The 16884-nt window shown below is 41.2% G+C and overlaps 1 protein-coding gene across 4 annotated transcripts in view; it reads left to right on the forward strand.

Moving 5' to 3' along the window:
* scrib (scribble) overlaps nt 1-16884 on the forward strand; it is a 222173-nt gene that overhangs the window by 146310 nt on the left and 58979 nt on the right. For all 4 annotated transcript variants that reach the window (XM_065221295.1, XM_065221296.1, XM_065221297.1 and 1 more), the window contains 3 exons: nt 15224-15334; nt 15395-15574; nt 16457-16823. In XM_065221295.1, coding sequence (XP_065077367.1) covers nt 15224-15334; nt 15395-15574; nt 16457-16823 — 658 coding nt within the window. The remainder of the gene's footprint in view (nt 1-15223; nt 15335-15394; nt 15575-16456; nt 16824-16884) is intronic.

Consider the following 16884-nt stretch of genomic DNA (forward strand, 5'->3'; position numbering starts at 1 on the left):
ATTTTTCTTATAAAAAGTACTTGAACAAGTTTTTGTTTTAAATCAATAGTGAGTCATTCTCGTTGAAATCAGGCCGCCAGTGACACATGGTCTTTAAATATTAAAATATATCCGCTTAATTGGTCGAAACTGATAGGAAAATGCCTTTGCCACTTCCTTAGCTCAAATTAATGGACCCCTCGCTCGCCAAGGGGCCTTACAGTTTTCAACAAAGTTGAATTTCTAGCAATTCTTGACATATTTATCATGTTAAATCTTTAGATTTCATATGGAACCCTCCTGCAACATTTTATTGTGAAGAGAAAGGATAGAGCATTCATTCGGAATGGAAACCATGTGTCAACGGCGACCTGATTTCAACGAGAATAACTCAGTATGCTAATTGTTTTTCATTAGAGCCTTAGTTGAATCATCTAGAATACATATGGACCAGAATGATGAGCACACGGGAAAGCTTAAATGAGTACTGGCTATTTAGTGGCAGATTGAAAAACATGAGACGAACCGAAAAGTTGTGGATCACCCGTCCAACAAAGTAACTTTCAATCGAAAATCGTCAAGCGACGACGAAGCTGTCAACCATTTTGATGCTACAAAAATCGCCAAAAATGCATTTTTTTTTTCACTTCAGTTGTACCACAAAAAACACCCTAAACGCATTCCGTTCCCGTTATTGTCATTATCTACATCTAGGGGACATTCCACAGCAATTTTCTAGAATGGTTAGAAGTGGTTCTGAACTCGTTAAGGGTGCCATTTTGATGCTACAAAAATTGCCAAAAATGCATTTTTTTTTTCACTTCGGTTGTACAACAAAAAACACCCTAAACGCATTCCGTTCCCGTTATTGTCATTATCAACACCTACGGGACATTCCACTGCACCATCCTGGAATGGTTAGAAGTGGTTCTGAACTCGTTAAGGGTGCCATTTTGAAATCCAAGATAACAGCTTTCGATGTCAGAAAATTGAAAAATACTATAAAATACCCCTTAATATATCAATCGGGATGATGTCTAGGGGCAGAAAATTGATGACCGACGCCATTTTGAAATTCAAGATGGCAACTTCAGATTTCAGAAAAAGTGGGAAATACTATCAAATACCCATTAACATAAGTATTTTTGGAATCGGTATGACGTCTGTAGAATGAAAATCGATATGCGACGCCATTTTTAAATCCAACATGGTGGCTTCCGATTTCAGAAAAAGAGGAAAATACTGTCAAATACCCATCAATATGGGTATTTTTGGCATCGGGATGACGCCTAGAGGTCGGAAATCGATGACCGACGTCATTTTGAAATCTAAGGTGGCGGCTACAGATTTTATAAAAAGTGGGAAATACTATCAACTATCCAATAATATGGGTATTTTTGGAAAAAAAATAAGCGATGCCATTTTGAAATCGAAGATGGTGGCCTCCGGTTCAAGAAAAAGTGGGAAACACTGTCAAATGCCCATCAATATGGGTATTTTTGGCATCGGGATGACGCCTAGAGGTCGGAAATCGATGACCGACGTCATTTTGAAATCTAAGATGGCGGCTTCAGATTTTATAAAAAAATATCGGTATTTTTTAAATTATTTTTGGGGTACCATCTAGATATTGGAAATAGATAAGCGATGCCATTTTGAAATCGAAGATGGTGGCTTCCGGTTCAAAAAAAAGTGGGAAACAATGTCAAATGCCCATCAATATGGGTATTTTTGGAATCGGTATCCGATGCCATTATAAAGTCCAACTCAACATAAGTCGGCTAAGAAAAAGTGGGAAATTCTATCAACTACCCATCTAGGTATATGTTTTTTTTTTTAGAATCAGAGTAACGTCTATTTAGAAGCCGGAAATCGGTATCCGAAACCATGTTGAATTCTAAAACGGTGGCTTCTGCTTTCAGAAAACGTGTCAACAACCTTAAAATATGGGTATTTTAGGAACTTGAAATCCAAGATGGCGACTTCTGGTTTCACAAAAAGGGAGAAATACTTTAAAATACCCATCAATATGGGTATTTTTTAAATCCCAGTAACGTTTAGAGGCCAGAAACCGATGCCCGATGCCATTCTAACACCTAAGATGAGGGTTTTGGTTCAGAAAAAGTAGAAGGGTCTGTGCCTAGGGGCACGAACGGAAGCTTGACGTAGGACCGCTAGTGGACGGAACAAATGTGTAGAGCAGTTAGTTTTTTTAATTGATCGATCATCTATTATCTTCAGGGCTGTCATCTGATCACTCAATGCATGTACTGATTTTCTGAAATAGGCAAAGTGAGAATCAAGCAAACACAAAGTTTGCTTGTCTTTCACCCTGCGCAAGTGTAAAGCAACGAAGAAGAGAAGACAGACACACACCCAGAAATAACGAAAGCTCAATGAGTAGCCATCGCTCCGACGACTCCGACGCAAAGAGCGCCACTCAGTGTAGGGTTGCAAATGAATTTTTGCAAATTGAAGCAGAATAACCAAGTGGTACTCGATTATGACGACTGGGTTGGAGAAGAACGTTTATTTCATAACGAAACAGTGATAAAATTATCACCTTTTATTTTTACATTGGACAATGCTTGACATTACCACTTTTTCAATAGTTTCTTGTTGAAAACCATCAGTCGGGAGCAATACTATTGATGCGTCGAAATATTTCTGATCGATTGGTGATAAAATTATTGAAATTGGTCCAGGGGCAGCTGAGTTATTAATGTCCAAAATCTTTCATAATTTTGTTACATATTCCATTTTCGGTTTTCACAAAGTGGTATCCCTATATAGAAATCACAGACGTAGTCCTACGTCAAAAGTGTGAAACTCCAATCAATGTGTGAATTTTTGGAATCGGGGTGACATCTAGAGGTCGCAAATCGATGTCCGACGTCATCTTGAAATTCAAGATGGTGGCTTCCGATTTCAGAAGAAGTGTCAAATACCCTACGAATGCCGTCGAATATCAATTTTTAGCATCTACGTGTCGTGCCCGTTCCGAAATGCCCATATCTTATAGTATTTCACATTTTTCCTAAGCCCGATGGCCGCCATCTTGCAGAATGGCGTCGGACATAGATTTTCTTCACCTTCCGAAAATACTCATATTATAGGGTATTTGAGATCTTTCCTGAGCCTGATGGCCCCCATATTGGACTCCAGAATGACCTCGTTATTTTAATTTTCGTTTAATATAAAATAACAATTTATTACTTCATATAATCCGGATGCCATCCGCATCGGCAACCGATATTGTGCGAATACTACACGGATACGACATGTTGATGCCCGACGACGCGACGCGTGACAAGTCGAATGAGCCCCGAATTGAAGTGAAATTGGAAAAAACGAAGGAAGCGGTTTTCGAGTCATTCATTACATCAATTGAAACAAATCTTCGCTTCATATGAAAAGAACTGATGAACTTGACGAACGAAACAAGCGATAGCCAAGTCGTGTTTGATAAGAGCAATGTTCATCATGACTCGATAACTGCTCGTGCTACCATGAGAAGGTGAGGTTTAAAGCAGGATTAGTTTTCCATTTGATTCAACCGAATCGGAAAAACTCCACCTCGGGTTGTTAAACTGTTCTGGACGTTCTCGGAACTACTCTGATGTTTTCGGAACTTCCTTTAACTTCTTGGAAGTTCTACGAAATTCTCAGAACTTCGTGAAATATCCCGAAATTTGCCATAGAACGTTAATGGACGTGAAGTTTTCAAAATTTTCTAAAAGTTCCGAGCTCATGGAACTTGTAACTTCGTTATGTTTGCTTGACTGTATTCTTGGAACATCTGGTAAAGTTGCTTCAATTTTTCTGAAGTTAATCGAAACGGACCAGAAGTTCTTAGGACTTTCTCGATGCTCTCTGCACTTTCATAAAGATATTTGAACTTACGTGAAGAATTCTGAAGCTTCTTGAAGTTTGTAAAGTATTTAATTAAATTAAGAGTGTATTTAGAGTAATGGCAAGATTTTAAAAATTTGGTCAGCAGGCTGCATAGTATTGAAAGACTATAGTAGGTGAAATCGGCCGGCTGTTGTGTTTGGACGCCACGACCCCTCCATCTGGTCTTTTGTCGTTGCCATCCAACGATGCACTTCCCGCATAAACGCGAACCATAACTTGACCTTACAAAAAATGGTTAAACATCGTTAATAATCCACGCTTGAACTTTAACTGAAATGGTTATGGACTTTACATAAACGTTAATGGGATAAAGTTTTAACCTTATGTATTATGGTTTTTTAGAACTGGACCTTAATGGCTTGTTAGAACCATTGCCATTCAAGATTCTTCATTTCTCCATACATTTTCGGAAAGGGGACTATATTATACCCTTTTTATGTATGATTTGAGAACATTAATGGTAATGGTTATGGTAGTCAGTATGGTCAATATATAGTTTTTTTAATATCAGTCAACTTTATGCAGAATTTATCACGAATTGTTTGCTTTAAAATTAACGTTGACCAATATTGCAAAACCATATTTTGACCTTACTGATTACCATTACCATTAATGTTCTCAAACCATACATAAAAAGGTTCTAATATAGTTCCCTTTCCGAAAATACAAGCAGAAAATATGAATTTTGAATGGTGGTGGTTCTTAACAACCCGTTTTTTGTAATTTCCAGTTCCAAACAAAACCATAATACATAAGGTTTTAACTTTATCCCACAAACGTTCATATAAAGATCCATAACCATTTCAGTTAAAGTTTAGCAGCTATTATAAACAATGTTTAACCATTTTTGGTATGGTCAAGCTACGGTTCGCCTTTATGCGAGTTCCAGCCACCACATTCGTGTACGTATTGCTACCACTTTGTTATTCGTCCTGTTGTTGTTGTTATTGTTGTTCTACGTCTTGTTTTTGTCTTCGGTTGTTGTTTTTTTTTTTTTGCTTTCGGGCCTTCCACCTGTGGGCAAGAATTCATCCAGTTGCCCCTTCATGTAGCATAAAAAACCTCATAACATATGTTTCCTTTCCGATTGAGGAAATCGAGTGATGAGGGAATCTCCTTTTTCACATCCATATACACACCGCGTACACCGGTGTGCATGTCCGCGACGACTCGCTTAAATTTTCCAAATTTCCCCACCACTACGCATTATTCGGGACCCGTAGCAAATCATACACTCGCACGTATTCAAAATCATAGGTACTTAAAAAATGAAAAATGTTGTTTAAATTTCTGAACTGCTTGTAAGTAAACTTTTTGTGTATTTTCTCACAGCAAATGATTCAAATTGTCTAAAACATTGTTCCCTGAGTATAAATTACATGAAAACACGTCTAAACAACAAGTTAATAAAAAAGTACGAAAAGTTCTTGCCCTCCGATGTTTGTCATTTTTCAACTGTTCATAATTTTAAACATTGCAAAAGTTTGACTATTTCATGAGTTTTTTTTTTGACGTAAGACTACGTCTGTGATTTCTATATGGGGGCACACTTTGTGAAAACCAAAAATGGAAAATGTAACGAAATTATGAAAGATTTTGAACGTTAATAACTCAGCTGCCCCTGGACCAATTTCAATAGTTTTATCACCAATCGATCGGAAATATTTCTATGCATCTGCTGAACTGAAGACTTTATTATATTTTTTTTTTAAATAGGTATCTATTGAAAATTGCACGAATGTGCAACTGTTGCTATGATAATTAAAATTATCACCGATTGCCTGCGAAAAGCGTCCCTAACACAGATTTCAAAGTTGAATTCCATCCGGTCTCGGTCGAACGGTGTTTATTGAATCACCGCGTAGTGAGTGGTGGTGTTCTCCAGTACACAACGAAAGGCTCCCCGCCAAGCATCTACCTATCAAGGCTGCCCCAACTGCCCAACTAAAATTCATATCAAAAGGTTCTTTTCAGGGCAATCATAATCATACTAAAGAGTATAAACAGAGAGAACCCCGCTAAAATTCCTATTCCTACACAAAACACAAGCTCCTGCTGCAGTCAAGAAATAACATTTATGACATAAGACCACGTAGCCCACGTTATCATTGCGAACATAGAGCTGTCCTTTGTATTTTTTTTTAATAATTTGAAATTTTGAGATATTAAATACTTGAAATTACAAACAGAAATTTGTAATATTTTTTTTTCAGATAGACATTATTTTTCGCTACAATTTTGTATCTGACATCAATTCGATTAGAAGTACCGTTTCCATGCTACAATTAAAAACAAAAACAAAAATACAAAGACGTGATTTTGAAAATTTTACAAGATCCAAAATGGCCGAATTTTAGCAAAAATATGAATCATTGCCCGTAAGAAACAATTACGCAACGTTTCATACAAATCGGAGATGGTCGAGTTTTTCCGATTCGTCTGTCGTGGAACTGCTCTAATGCATTCTAATGCGTAAAGCGCAGACTCCTCCGACTTAAACTTGATGAATAGGGCTTTCTTCCCCGATATTCGATAACGTGCTTCCATCTCAGCATAGGCATTGAGCGCCTTGACTTAATTGGTACGCTTACTTTCATTTTCGATGTCAAAACAAACGGCGTTCTTGACCTCAATTCCAGCCATCATCGAATTTAATTTACTTCACCGACCGACTGAGCTGTAGGCAATGAATAAAACACTCGAGACAGTAGTCTCTACCGGCTGTCCGACCGCTTGATCCACACCGAAAAAATAACTGCTGCTGCCCGTTGTATCGGCAATACTTGAAAAGACACTGTACCCTTCATATGATATCTGTGGTATTACGTTATGATTCTCTTTGGGAGACGGGCTTGACGTAGTGATTAACATCGATGCATCACACGTCAAAGTTCACGAGTTCAAGTCTCATCCTCGGATAAGTCGCGAATGACCTTAGGTGTGTAAAAGTGACTATAGTAATATTATTAATATCGTAAGTGGGAGTGACTTTGTATGTATTGATGTATGTAAAGGATACCACTCATTGTTACAGAGCACAGCAGCCATTAGACCAATAGACGTTGTTTGGTACTAAAGGGTGATACGGTCAAAATTTGGTCAATATCAACTTGATGTATTTCTTTCAATTTTGCATTTAAAAAACCTGAACACCCCTCATTTTGAAGGTGTGTGTGTGTAGAATGTTGCTCCTATTTTGATTTTGGAATTCACTCTTCAGTTGTCAAAATGCCGTCCAAGCAAGAAGAGCAGCGTATCAAAATTTTGCTCGCGCATCGCGAAAATCCGAGCTACTCGCACGCAAAGTTGGGAAAATCGCTAAAAGTTGCCAAATCAACCGTTACAAATGTAATTAAAGTGTTTGGGGAACGTTTGTCGACAGCCAGGAAGTCTGGATCGGGGGGAAATCGAAAACCGGAAGCCGCTGAGACGACAAAGAGAGTTGCCGGTAGTTTCAAGCGAAACCCTAACCTCTCTCTTCGAGATGCCGCAAATAAGCTGGGTGTATCGTCTACAACCGTGCATCGAGCCAAAAAACGAGCCGGACTATCGACTTACAAGAAGGTAGTGACTCCAAATCTCGATGATAAACAAAATACGACGGCCAAAGCGCGATCCCGGAGGCTGTACACGACGATGCTGACGAAGTTTGACTGCGTGGTAATGGACGACGAAACCTGCGTCAAAGCCGACTACAAGAAGCTTCCGGGACAGGAGTTTTATACGGCAAAAGGAAGGGGAAAGGTAGCAGATGTTTTCAAGCACATGAAACTGTCAAAGTTCGCAAAGAAATATCTGGTTTGGCAAGCCATCTGTACCTGTGGCTTGAAAAGCAGCATTTTCATAGCTTCCGGGACTGTCAACCAAGAAATTTACGTGAAAGAGTGTTTGAACGTCTGCTGCCTTTCCTGAAGAAACACGGTTGTTCCGTACTGTTTTGGCCGGATTTGGCATCTTGCCATTACGGTAAAAAGGCCATGGAGTGGTACGCCGCCAACAACGTGCAGGTGGTTCCCAAGGACAAGAACCCTCCCAACACGCCAGAGCTCCGCCCAATTGAGAAATACTGGGCTATTGTCAAGCGGAACCTAAAGAAGACCAAAAAAACTGCTAAGGGCGAGCAGCAGTTCAAGGCAAACTGGCTTTCTGCGGCGAAGAAGGTAGACAAGGTGGCTGTACAAAATCTGATGGCAGGGGTCAAGCGTAAGGCCAGGCAATTCGGATTTGGAAAAGCGGAAGCCTAACTGAATATTTTTCCTGAATTTTATAATAATTGAACTTGAAAAAGAAATTTAATTTGATTTTTTAAATAAACGATTTCACCGATTTACACGCGTTTTCCCTTGACCAAATTTTGACCGTATCACCCTTTAGCAATCAATGTGTAAATACTGGTGATCTAAAACTAGGCAATACCAGCATCGGCCACGTCCGAATGCTGGTCAAGAAAGGAATGGGTAGAAATATGTTGACGTAATACTCGCTTTAATGAAAGCCAAAAGCACCTCTGCACTTCAACGATAAATCACTGTTGGATGTTGGATAAAAGGGTTGGGATTGCAGCAGGATTCGTTTTGGTAAACGATATGCTGAATTGATGTTCTAACGATTCCATAGCGCGAAGGAGCTTGGGTTTGAACCCACGGTATTCTGTTCAGTAAGCAAAATCGGTTGCCACTAGGTCACCGAGCTCCTTATATTACAAAACAATTACGAACATGTTTCCGATCAATGTTTTGTTACTTAGCTTCAATATCGGCGACGACCTCACCTACGACGACGATAACTGCTCTTGAGAAGCAGAATTTGTTTAATATCTCTGATCGCAAAAATTCGAATCACGAAGCGAAAATTAATTATTTTATTCATTTCGATACATTTTTGCTAAAACATAATCCTTATAAATTTCTTAAGACAAACCACGTAAGTGCTATAAGAATGCATAAACAGTACGTGTGACCATTTATACATATCATTTGACACATAATCTTCATTAACTTTTTTTTTTGCAAGGCGTCTGCTTATTAGTTAACTTATACATTTTATGAATAATCAGCAATATAAATTTGCCAAAATGTTTTAGGGGATATCAATCTATATAGAGTTTTAGAAATTTTTTTCATAGAGTTCATAACGTTGAATTTTTTTTTTCTAGTAGGGGAAATGTCGACTTCGATAATAGGTTAAGGTATTCTTAACCTATTATCGTCAGGGGGTAAACAAAGTCCTACAGCACTGGTCAATAGATGCTCTGAAAAACCAATGTATCCACGTGCCAAAATTGAGCTCTCAAGGACGTTGTTTACCCCTCTGACGATAATATAATAATGTATTGCCGAAGCCGTCATTTACCCTACCAGAATCATAAAATCTGAATCTGAATTTTTTTTCTGTGCGTGGAATCTTGGAAGTTTGTCTATATCTGGATTATCTTAAAACCTTTCCCAGGATTTCTCTGGGATCTTTTCAAGCATTTCACTATCTCTCTCTCTGGCATCCCTTCATAATTGTGTTCAAAATACTTAAGGAGTTCCCTACAGAAAGCTCTAAAAATTCACTCTGCGGTTTGTCTCGAATTCTAATAGTTCTAGAGAATTTCCTTGAAGTTCTCCTCAGAATTCTCCAGAACATCTTGTATTATTCCGTGAAACTTCAATGGAATAATTTCTAGAACCACAATTAATTTTAAATTTAATAATGCTTAGGACTTCCTTAAAATGTTCTTCAGAATTCTCAGGAAATCTCTTCTTTTTGAGATTTCTTAAAATTCGCATACACTAAAAAAATTCCATACATTTTTATTGACGAATTTCCATGTGAAATTCCACATGATTTTAATGTGACCACACATCAACAGAATCAGAAGTACACAATTTATGTGTCAAATGAATAGTATGTCACTCATGGCTTTTATGTCCGACACATAGATATCATTTGTTGATCACATTGCAAAAAATCATGTGTGGGACACATAAAAACAATCTTTGAAATTTTCTTAGTGTAGGCATTGCATTCAAATACTCAAAAAAAATCCTTTAAAGCTCTTATAAAATTTCCCTTGGAATTCTCCTAGATATACCGTTGGAGTACTATTTAAAATTATTGTGGAAACATCCTCATCCATCGGATGCTCCTGATGATTCTCTTGAAACTCTATTTAGAAATATCTTGGAATTCTCCTTAGAATTCACTTGAAGTTCTTCTTTCAATTTCTTCCTGGTATTCTAGACAGAACTCTCACGGAATTCTCTTCAGAATGCATTTAAAATTCTGCTTAATTCAGTAGTATACGGTAACTTACCTAACTGATAACCATCTTCCTTCTTGTCTTTTGTTGGCCTTCTTGTAGGTGGTTGGCCTTATAAGGTCTTCTATCCTCTGATGGGACTGCCATCTTAGGTGTAGCTTCCGGGGAAGAGCATTTCTTATTCAGCCGCTGGTTGCCAGTCAGACGCTTTTTGAATCGCACCTCCGTGGTGGACAGACGCTCGGAGGCGAAGCATTTCCTCTACCGCCGTGCTATGGTTACCGCGCCAGTCCATATTTCAGCTGGTAGTAGTTTGTAATCATATGACTCGTGCAGGCGTGAGGTAGGGATTTGTCAGGACCGGAGCTAGGAATCACTCTCCTTCCAGGTTTTTGTAGCCCAAACAACTCATTTTGTAGCCCACTGCAACTCTTGACAACTCTCGGATAGCGATATGTATTCCGCTTCTGTAGACGAAAGCGCCACACAAGCTTGTTTCTTTGCAGTCCAAGATATTGTTCCGTTAGCAAGTCGAAACATATAACCAAAGTTGGACTTTCGGTCGGTAATGTTTCCGGCCCAATCAGCATCCGCATAGCCTTCAAGATCTCCTTCTCCGCCAACGTACAGTTTCAAATCACAAGTACCTACCAAGTAACGAAGCACACGTTTTGCCTCTACCCAATGGCCAGCGGTGGGTTGGCTCACCTTCCTTCCCAGAATAGACGTGCTAATAGCAATGTCTGGTCGTGTATGTACAGCTAAGTAAAGCAAACCCCCAATGAAACTTTGAAATTTGTCATTCGTTGGTAGTCTACCGCTCTCCTCATTTTGCTGCATGTAACCTGTGTCCATCGGGATCTTGGACAGCTTAGCATCCTGCATACCGAAACGATCCGCCAATTTCCGAATGTACGCCTTCTGACTGAGGCAATACTGATCGTTCTTCTCCGCTACCTGTATTCCAACGAACTGTTGTACATCTCCTAGTTGGGTTAGGTCGAATTCGGCTCCCAAGCGCCTGAAAATCATCGTACTCCTGCTGACTTGAACTTGCGACCAACATGTCATCGACATAGAGCAATATGAATGTCGATTTCTGACCTCGATGACGCACATACAGACAGGGGTCTGCATCAGACGGCTTGAATCCCATTTGTCGTAGAATACTATTGATTTTCTGGTTCCACATCCTTGCCGATTGTCGAAGGCCGTATATGCTCTTCTTCAACAAGCAAACTGTATTACTCCTCGTAGATTTCACTCCAGGAGGCACTCGCATATAGATCTGCTCGTCTAGATCACCGTTGAGATACGCGGTCTTGACATCTATATGTTTCACATACCTCTTCTAGCTGCGATAGTAAGTAGTGTTCGAATGGTTACCTGCTGCGCAACGGGAGCAAATATTTCATCGAAATCCGTACCGTAGACTTGGGCAACGAGACGTGCTTTATAACGAATCACGTTCCCGTCCTCGTCATACTTGCGTTTGAACATCCAGCGGCATCCTACGATTTTCCTTCCAGGTGGTGCATCGGTTTCCTCCCAGGTTTGATTTTTCCGAAGCGATTCCAGGTCAAAGTTACTATGCCGCGACCGACGCATTTCGCCGTCCGGCAGCTCCTTCTGTTCCTCGTCTCCGCGGTAAAATGTACTTGCTTCAAATCCTTCGAAATCTTCTTCATCTGCATCTTCATACTCACCCAATACACTTCCATTTTCATCATCAATTTCAGGGCCAACTTCATTCTGCACCGTTAGTGGGAACTCAACGACACTACCTGATTCCTCCGAAGCCTGCTTTGTCGGACGGAAAATCTCCAACTGCTCCTACTTCAGAAATCTTACATCCCTGCTAATGACGACCTTGTCTGTTTTCAAATCAATCATTCGGTACCCCTTATGCTGCGAAGAGTACCCGATGAATGTCATCCGTACGGCCTTTGGTTCCAGCTTGGTGCATTTTTCCGAAGGAACTAGAACACACGCCTGCGAACCGACCACGTGAAGATCCTCCAAATCTGGCTTCTTCCTGAAAACGGTCTCGAAAGGAGTTTTATCTCTGACCCTTGTCGGAAGCATGTTCTGCAAATAGTTGGCAGTATTAACAGCTTCCGCCCAATATTTGTAGCCCATGTTGGCATCGAGCAGCATGCATCTGCCCATGTCAACAAGCGCCCAATTTTTGCGCTCCGATACACCGTTCTGCTGTGGTGTATTATACGCCGTAGTGAACTGCTGGAGTATTCCCTCTTGTGCACAGAACTCCTTAATCCGAGCGAAGCACCTTCGGTGGCCTTCCGAACTGCGTTTTGGCAATCCACACGCTTCGTTTGAAGCAATCTTCCGTCTCAGACTTTTTGCGAAGGAAAAAGATCCAGCTGTAGCGACTGAAATCATCTATAAATGATACGAAATAACGGCACCCTCCCGGCGTTGGAGTATTCATAGCTGTGGATGATATCAAGCACTGCGGTCGACTTTTGCACTGCCTGTTTGGGAAACGGAAGCCTCGCCATCTTCCCCTTCAAGCAGCACTCACAGACCGCACGGATACCACAAGGTTGGATACGGATACCGTTCGCTAATCCACTTCTCTCCATTTCCAGTATGGCCTATGGGTCACGGTTTCCCAGTCTTCGGTGCCATTCATGCATGCACAACGGGTTGTGGTGCAGTAAATACAAGCCACCGACAAGCACCTGAGTCAGCAAACCCTTGCTTTGTACGTTGGCCCTCAACGAGGCAAGAGATCCGGCACGTTCCTTCGCCTTCCATCGGACACTTGCGGCCGTCAGCCACCACCACAACACTGGCTGTTTCCAATCTTCTTTTCTTCACGGTTTCGAAAACGTCACTATTTGCACAAATGGGCCACGACGAACCAGAATCGAAAGACATGGCTTTGGGCAGCTGTCGTATTCCCGTTCCAGCTGCGCGTAAAAAGCGTATTTATCGTCATCGTCACTTGCTAAGTGAGGGCTGTGCACGTTGATTATGCGGACATTGAAGAAACGGCCTTTGATCCTCAACTTGCACATTCTGCTATCGATTGGTCACCACCCAATCACGCGCTTCTGCATTTCGCCCATTACGATGAAAGCTGTACCCAGCTCATGTGTATTGCCGCAGATCTGGTAGATGGTATAACCATCCCTATACGTATGTACCGACGATCCCTTACAGCAAACCTCCTGCAGCGCTACGATGTCGAACTTGCAATAAATCGGAAAGAATGCGGGTACTTCCCAACAAATTGAGAGACTTGCAGTTCCATGTTCCGAGTTTCAAATCGTTAGTCCGTTTCCGTTGCTTGGATCTATGCCGATTGTTCCGGTCCGTATTTCCATTGCTTGCTTTCTGTACTTTTGTTTTTTTACGGCTGGCTTGTAGGGCCTGCACCAATCCTTATTGTCTCGCCGGGGGATCATCGTGCACAGCACTGTTTAGAGTCCCACGCTGGTTGATCAGCCGCTTCCTAACATGGAGATTAGACGCCGTTTTGAGCCGCACCTCCATGGTGAACAGACACTCGAAGACTGCACTCTCCGGAGAGAGGAGTTCCCCCCTTCCCTGTCAGCATACGACCAAGGTCCCACCGGGGTTGGTTACCCGATCTTCCCTATGGTTACTCGTACCCCAGCCGGCACCGCGGGGAGGTAGGGATAGGAGTTACTGGACAAGAGGCTAAGGACCGCTACTGGGGTCTATTTTATACCTGCAAATAGGCGAAGTATCAATGGTACGCATTGTCCAGCCGTTCACCAGCCACATATTTTTGAATCATCTTCAAATTCACGGAACAAAATTCCTTTCGACATTGTCTCCGATGTAAGAGCAACTTCGCGTAGTTTGGGAGCCAATCCGACTTTGTAAGAGATGAAGCTCATACGGTTGATGTCGGATCCTTTTTTAACTATTGATTCCGATTTCACACTAGGATCTTACTTCATGGGTACATTTCTACAATGACCCGAGAGATCCACCCCATAAAAAAAAGTTTGATAGTTAAAGTTCCCCAAACTTACCTTGCAAAACATCAGAAAACTCAAAATTCCATTGGCATTTCGTTAAGATACGGCTGTTCAATAAATTAACGTAAAATAATCAAATAACCGTCCAATATTTCCATCAAGCTGCTGGGAACTTTGATATCTTTGAGTTTTTTTCTAAATACATATCAGTTACGTAAATCGGACGTGAAGATTTTTTAGAGCTTAGAAAAACAAGCATGCTAAACTAATTAAGTATCGTATGTATCAAAACTTTCCAAAGAGCCCTATCCTATTTGATTAAATGCCGTCTGATCGGGTTGCGTATAATATCTAAGGACAATTTACAAATATTCTTATCTAGTGAACTTCATTTGCGTTACGTACTGTTGAAATGAAGAATGTGATAACTCTCCATACACAATCACTGCGTAAATTACACATCCAACAATCCACATCTAATATTCTTAGAAAAACTTTTCCCATCCAAAAAACGTGTGGCTAACCGAAAAAGTTGCCCAACATCTAATTCCCATTTCCCCTTATTACCTTTCATGATCGTTTTCCGTAAGCCATCACATATTAATTAAATTTCTGTTTATGAACACCCCCTCGTAGTCGCCTACACATCAAACCAAGCCTTTCATCTGCTATTCGTTTCGTTCTGATTGGCTTTTCGTGTACATCTAGATTCAGAATCTACCCTGTGTTTGGGCAAAACGAAGTTGTTATTAATGCATTTATCATTTGTTTTACATCCATCTACAAACACACACACACACTCAATAGCCACAACTGAGCTAGAGAGCAATCTAATTGGCAATGACATTCCATTGAAGTACATACAATTGCTTTATAGCTGATGCGACCTGTTATACCTACCTGTGTACATATACAGTTTGTGTCGAGTTTCAACATTACTGGTAGAGCTTTCGTTGTTACACGTGTAATAGTAATTAGTTCATATCGTATTCAATCATCCCAATTTACTGAAGCTTCTTCTTGTCTTTTTTTTTTTCTTTCGTCTGTCGTCAACCATTCTCCTCCGCTTCTAATCGAAACTTTGGTCTGTTTTGCGTTACTCCAGGAGGTAGTCCTTCCCAAGGATCAGGGTTCCCTCGGTTTCAGCATCATCGGCGGTACGGATCATTCGTGCACGCCATTCGGGGCCCACGAGCCCGGTATCTTTATCTCACATGTAAGTCCTCTAATTACTGTTACAATGCGTGCATTCTAATAAGTCTCATTGTCATCGCAGATCGTTCCCGGTGGCATTGCGGCCTTGTCCGGTAAGCTGCGGATGGGTGACCGTATCCTCAAGGTCAACGGTACGGACGTTACGAGTGCAACGCATCAGGAAGCGGTCATGGAACTGCTGAGGCCGTGCGACGAGATCAAACTGACGGTTCAGCACGATCCGCTGCCCGCCGGGTTCCAGGTAAGAACTACTGCCCCTCAAGGATAGGCATTCTGAACAGCACATATTTACCGGCTCGCAGCAGCAACAGCAGCAGCATCAACAGCGCACGTTGTTTTGCGTGCGAATTTCTTAGCTTTCCTCAAACCTAGCTATAGAAACGCTAGCAGTTGTACACTATCTAATCACACTAAACAAAACTAGTTTCTTGTTAGAAGGGATTCTCACCGCCGTCCACAACACACTTTCACACAACACACATTTTTGCTTAGGAACCAAATGCTAGTTTAGACTTGCTCGCTCTCGCTCTCTAACGGATATTACTGCTTTGTTCCTTTGTTTCTCTCATTCACCGTTTCAATTAAACCAAAACAAAACAAAAATGCCATTCAAAATTTCAAAACAAACATCCAACTTATCATCTGCACATCCGTCAGCATTTCGAAATTGTTAGCTTGCAAACAGAGGTATGTAATAGTGGTTTCCCCTCGTTCTCTTTAAATGTGACCTGTCGATTACCCTAAATTCCGCGTAGATTTTGTAATTTCCTGAGTTTTGTTCTATTTCCCATTAGATCACTGTTGTGCAAATATAGCGAAGTCATGCGTGTGGATTTTCATTTTTTTTATTGGGTTCAAACAATCAACACATGAAGCACTTGTTTTCATTGCCGTCGTGGAATTTTTCTTTCTCATTCATTCACATTCCGGGCTGCCATGCAGTGACAGATAAATTGTTTTCCCCATTTTGTTGTTTAGAGTAAAACCCATTCCCCAACTTTTGATTTCATCTTTGATTTGTATGGATGTCGTCCCTATCCAATGGAACCGTAGTGCACCACAACAGCTTAGCACATACAAGCAATTCACACAGTGCACTAACAATTGTCTTTATATCCAACAGGAGGTGGAAATCGTCAAGCAGGAAGGCGAACGGCTCGGCATGCATATCAAGGGCGGTCTGAATGGGCAGCGGGGTAATCCGGTGGATCAGGCCGACGAGGGTGTGTTCATATCGAAAATCAACAGCTCCGGAGCGGCGAAGCGGGACGGCCGGTTACGGGTCGGCCAGCGGATCTTGGAGGTCAACGGTATCTCGCTGCTCGGAGCCACCCATCAGGAGGCGGTGAATTCGCTCCGTGCCTCCGGTCACGCGCTGCACTTGGTTGTCTGTAAGGGCTACGAGAAGGGTGATTTACAGAACCAGACAATCGGTGGTACCGGTGGTATGGGTACTGGAATAAGCAATAACGGTCATAGCACTAGGATAGGTGAGTTTGTAGAATGAGCCATCACGTGTGGAACTCTTGAACAGTCAGTATCTTCTTTCCG

Source organism: Ochlerotatus camptorhynchus, unplaced genomic scaffold (genome assembly GCF_037179485.1).
Source record: "Ochlerotatus camptorhynchus isolate MF236.1 unplaced genomic scaffold, CSIRO-AGI_Acam_v1.1 ptg000141l, whole genome shotgun sequence".
In the NCBI taxonomy this organism is placed as follows: Eukaryota; Metazoa; Arthropoda; class Insecta; order Diptera; family Culicidae; genus Ochlerotatus; species Ochlerotatus camptorhynchus.